The following is a 5,000-nucleotide window of genomic DNA, read 5'->3' as shown; positions in this document are numbered from 1 at the left end:
AATCCCTAAAATCCCCGCCCCCTGTGGTGCGATTCGCCGAAATGAGCCATGTCGTTTGGAAATGTCAGGAAATGCAAATGACATTTACATTCTGGCATTTGGCACGCGCTATCATCCAGAGTGACTTACATAAGAGCTTTGTTGTCTATGGGAAACATTTTGCTTATGCTAATGCAGGGAGGAATCCTTCCAGAGAAAGCACTGGCAGAAGCAGGAGTGAATGCTGATACATAACAATATGACTCTGCAATTTCGGGTAGAATCTGATACTGCTCTCTAACATTGACACTGGGAAACAAACATTGTGAGGCTGTGTCTGTGATAAGACCACAGCTGACTCACTAAACATTCTCCTGTTCCCCAACAGAACACCGACTCCGCAGAATGCTAAGAAGGCACTAAGTGATATGAGCTTCGAGGAATCGACAGCTGTTCAAAACAAGGTAATGCTCCTGAACCTGGACACTGGTGTTGGGCTCTGTGTGACCAGTGCCTCGAAGGGTGTCTGTGCTGAGGACTAAATGGCTTTCTTGACTGGCGATTGTTTGGAAAGCAGTGGTGTTTCCTCACTGCACTATACGGATCAACACTATTGACTAATTACAGTTCACTAATAGCCTTTCTGATTTGGTTATTATCTTACTAGAAAAACACCTATAAAGCAGTCCATTAACAAGACTGAGGCCATGAGCTGTGCGCCGCTGACCAAATGAACTCACCGTGATGCACAACTCCTCTCAGCCCGTGGATTATGGGGTCCACTGCAGGATTGTCCTTCTGCCCCAACCTGAGAGAGAGAGAGAGAGAGAGAGAGAGAGAGAGAGAGAGAGAGAGAGAGAGAGAGAGAGAGAGAGAGAGAGAGAGAGTGAGAGAGAGACAGAGAGGGGGGGGGAGTGAGAGAGAGAGAGAGAGAGAGAGAGAGAGAGAGAGAGAGAGAGAGAGAGAGAGATAGATAGAGAGAGAGAGAGAGAGAGAGAGAGACAGAGAGAGATAGAGAGAGAGAGAGAGAGAGAGGAGAGAGAGAGAGAGAGAGAGAGAGAATGTGATGCTCTGTAAAAACAAGGAAACTGCACTTCCATTCAGTCATCATAATATATTTTTAGATTACACTGTCTATATGTGTGTGTGTGTGTGTGTGTGTGTGTGTGTGTCTGTCTGTCTTTCTGTGATAGCTTAGGAGATACCAATTCTTTCATGGAAAAAGAGAAAAGATGTCACTGCTGCCACAAAATACATAACACATGAGAATGAGAGAAAATGAGTAAGAGAAAGAGGAAAGAGAAACTCTGTGTGTGTTTGTGTGTGTGTGTGTGTGTGTAGGATAGAGAGACAGAGAGTGAGAGAGAACAAATACAGTTGATTAGGTTCTGATTGCTTTGTGTGACGTCAGTGCTTTGAGCTGATGTTGTAACAGTGAAACAAGGTTAGCCTCCCTTTATGTTTGTCATTTAATCTCACACACACACACACACACGTTTGTATTTATAAAATGCCTAAACGTGTCCTCACATCCTATGTTGTTTCTGTAATTTTGTCATTTTGTTGTGTACATGCCACTTTTATAAAGGACTGAGCAAAAGAAATGACTTTAATTTCATGGAGGGATTTTCTAACAACACAAAGACACAGTGTTATGTGAAGCACCACTGATATGAAGCACCAAAAGCTTATTGAGTATTTTTTAACCTGGTAAACATGAGTAAGTGAGTGAGTGAGTGAGTAAGAGAGTGAGTGAATGAGTGAGTGAAAGGGTGAGTGAGTGAGTTAGTGAATGAGTGAGTGAATGAGTGAGTGAAAGGGTGAGTGAGTGAATGAGTGAGTGAATTAATTAGTGAATGAGTGAGTGAGTGAAAGGGTGAGTGAGTGAGTTAGTGAATGAGTGAGTGAATGAGTGAGTGAATAAATAATTGAGTGAGTGAATGAGCGAGCAAGTGAATGAGTGAGTAAAAGGGTGAGTGAGTGAATGAGTGAATTAATTAGTGAATGAGTGAGTGAATGAGTGAGTGAAAGGGTGAGTGAGTGAATTAATAATTGAGTGAGTGAATGAGCGAGTGAGTGAATGAGTGTGTGAGTGAATGAGAGTGAATTAATAATTGAGTGAGTGAGTAAATTAATGAGTGAGTGAATGAATGAGTGAATGGGTGAGTGAGTGAATGAGCGAGTGAATGAATGAGTGAGTGAATGCGTGAGTGAATGAGTGAGTGAATGAGTGAGTGATAGGGTGAGTGAGTGAATGAGTGAGTGAATTAATAATTGAGTGAGTGAATGAGCGAGCAAGTGAATGAGTGAGTGAAAGGGTGAGTGAGTGAATGAGTGAGTGAATTAATGAGTGAATGAGTTAGTGAATGAGTGAGTGAAAGGGTGAGTGAATTAATAATTGAGTGAGTGAATGAGCGAGTGAGTGAATGAGTGAGTGAAAGGGTGAGTGAGTGAATGAGCGAGTGAATGAATGAGTGAGTGAATGAGCTAGTGAATTAATGAGTGAGTGAGTGAGTGAATGGGTGAGTGAATTAATGAGCGTGAGTGAGTGAGTGAGTGAGTGAGTGAATGAGTGAGTGAGTTACATGCAAGGTCCATGGAATGTGTAAAACATCTAAAAAGAGATGGAGAAGACCATGTTTTTGTGAAAAGCCATTTATCTCAGGGCCTCTGGGTTACGCTCTGTTTTCACCGGACTGTCCCTTGTTATTTTTGTCCACACTCTCACAAACTCTCAGAGGCTGAGGTACCTGTCTTGTCTAAATGAACTGAGTGGGAGAAATGATGTGTTCGATAGAGAATGAGAAAGAGAGAGAGAAGGAAGTAGAGAGAAAGAGAGAGACATAAAAAAGGGGGAGAAACAGAGAGTGAGAGAGAGTGAGTAACAGGAATAAATGAGTTTGAAGTAAAAAAAAAAAGCATCATGGAGAAAGAAGAAGAACGAAAGAAAGAAAAAGGCAGAAATAAAAAAAACATGTGACGTGTCCGATGGTTAATAAATAAATAAATAAATAAATAAATAAGAAAGAGTGTGAACAAACCAGAGGTGAGAGCTTTTAAAGATTCCCCCACAGACCTGAGACAGGAGACAGGGTTTGACAGAGAGGACCCACAGGTCAAGACGGTTTTTGAAGAGGGGTGTGTGTGTGTGTGTGTGTGTGTGTGTGTGTGTTTAGTCCCGGAAAAGAAGCCAGAAGCGTTGGAGGCAGATCTAACTGCAGCTCCCAGGAGGAACAAGTGGAAAAGGTTTCACACACGGCCACTGGCCTACTGGCATCTCTCACTCTTTCAGTCCATCTCTCTCTCTCTCTCTCTCTCTCCCACTCTCTCTCCCCCGCTCTCTCTCTCTCTCTCCCGCTCTCTCTTTCTCTCCCTCTCTCTCTTGCTCTCTCTCTCTCTCTCTCTGCTTTAAATCTCCTTTGGCGTGCTCTTCCTGTTTGGTTTGACAGAAAATTCCAGAAAGGCCTTGGAATTAGCCTGTCCTAATACCTTTAAAGAGCTCATCTCCCCCCATCTCCCCCCTCATTTAATAAAATGAAACATAGTTTAAAAGTCTATCCTTTCTTGCTTCAGTCTTTACATATTCAGAATTAATCAGGAAACACCTATAACTATGCACTCAGTCCAGAGCCCATCCATCCACTGTGACCAAAGGTGGGCTAAAGCGGGGGACTGTGGAACTGCATCCTCTGGAGTGATGGAGCTCCAATCACATACATCTGAGATGAGCTGGAAGATATATCATCATTATCTGTAACCGCTTATCCAGTTCAGGGTCGCGGTGCTGGAAGATATATATATATCATTTATTAGTTTTTTTTCCCTTGTCTTTGAATATCCCCCAAAATGATGCATTATTTAACGTAAAATCTTCTCAGAAGAACAGAGCCTGTTAAAGACGGTTAAAGGCGGAGGGGAGAGGGAAAGACTCAATAAAAGACAAATGAATGGGAGAAGGAAGAGAGAGAGAGAGAGGGGATGATGGAGGAGTATCTGGCCTTTAGTGAGTTTCACATTCAAGTTCTCTGTGATGTTTAACCTTAATTGCCACTGAGTAGGTCGAGCTGCACATTACACAACAAAGCAGCTCATCGCTCTGATGTCACCGCTCATTTTATTTGATATCAGAGAAGCTTTCGTTGATGTTGGAGGCCATCTGTTCCCCTCACACACACACAAACACACACACACACCTGGATCTCTGCTCCTAGGCTTAAATATCTCAACCTTTCTCACACTTTTCATAAGCTTTTTGCTTCATCTCACAGAGACAAACAACACCAACAGTCATTGAAATGAAACAAGCAAGGCTCGTTTGTTTTACTGTGCATCAACAACAGATCTCAGCCTCGGTGAAGGGCACCAAAAGCAGAAAACACCCCAGAACTGTTGGTATAAAGTGTGTGTTTCTAAAGAGAGAAGGCTGACTGTCTGAAGCGAGGCTCAGGAGCTTTCAGAGGAGTGACGCTTCATTGAGAACAATGACTTCATGTCAATGCCAATCAGGCAAATACAATTAACATAAATTAAATAATCCAGTCCAACACAATCAATCTGTTACTGTGTTCCCACCCAGTGATGCAGAGCAGGGATGGGAGGACCCAGTACAGATGGGAAGCTGCAGGTTTCCAATGTAAATGCATTCTTAACTTTGTACTGTAATGAAAGCTAATATAAAATGTGATGTTTTAAGCTGTTCCAGGTGACTGTCTGTGAGGAGTGTGGTGTGTTCTCCATGTGTCAGTGTGGGTTTCCTCTGGGTGACTGTCTGTGAGGAGTGTGGTGTGTTCTCCCTGTGTCCGCGTGGGTTTCCTCCGGGTGACTGTCTGTGAGGAGTGTGGTGTGTTCTCCCTGTGTCAGTGTGGGTTTCCTCCGGGTGACTGTCTGTGAGGAGTGTGGTGTGTTCTCCCTGTGTCTGCGTGGGTTTCCTCCGGGTGACTGTCTGTGAGGAGTGTGGTGTGTTCTCCCTGTGTCAGTGTGGGTTTCCTCCGGGTGACTGTCTGTGAGGAGTGTGGTGTGTT

At 43.5% G+C, this 5,000-nt stretch overlaps 1 protein-coding gene across 1 annotated transcript in view; it reads right to left on the bottom strand.

Moving 5' to 3' along the window:
• Positions 1-5,000, bottom strand: part of LOC136697311 (receptor-type tyrosine-protein phosphatase gamma-like) — a 291,083-nt gene that overhangs the window by 30,298 nt on the left and 255,785 nt on the right. Inside the window, exon 7 of the mRNA XM_066672345.1 lies at positions 720-777. Within this exon, the coding sequence (XP_066528442.1) occupies positions 720-777 (58 nt within the window). The remainder of the gene's footprint in view (positions 1-719; positions 778-5,000) is intronic.

Source organism: Hoplias malabaricus, chromosome 5 (genome assembly GCF_029633855.1).
Source record: "Hoplias malabaricus isolate fHopMal1 chromosome 5, fHopMal1.hap1, whole genome shotgun sequence".
Classification (NCBI taxonomy): Eukaryota; Metazoa; Chordata; class Actinopteri; order Characiformes; family Erythrinidae; genus Hoplias; species Hoplias malabaricus.
Note: the sequence above shows the minus strand (reverse complement) of the source record. Positions and strands in the feature narration are given on the sequence as shown.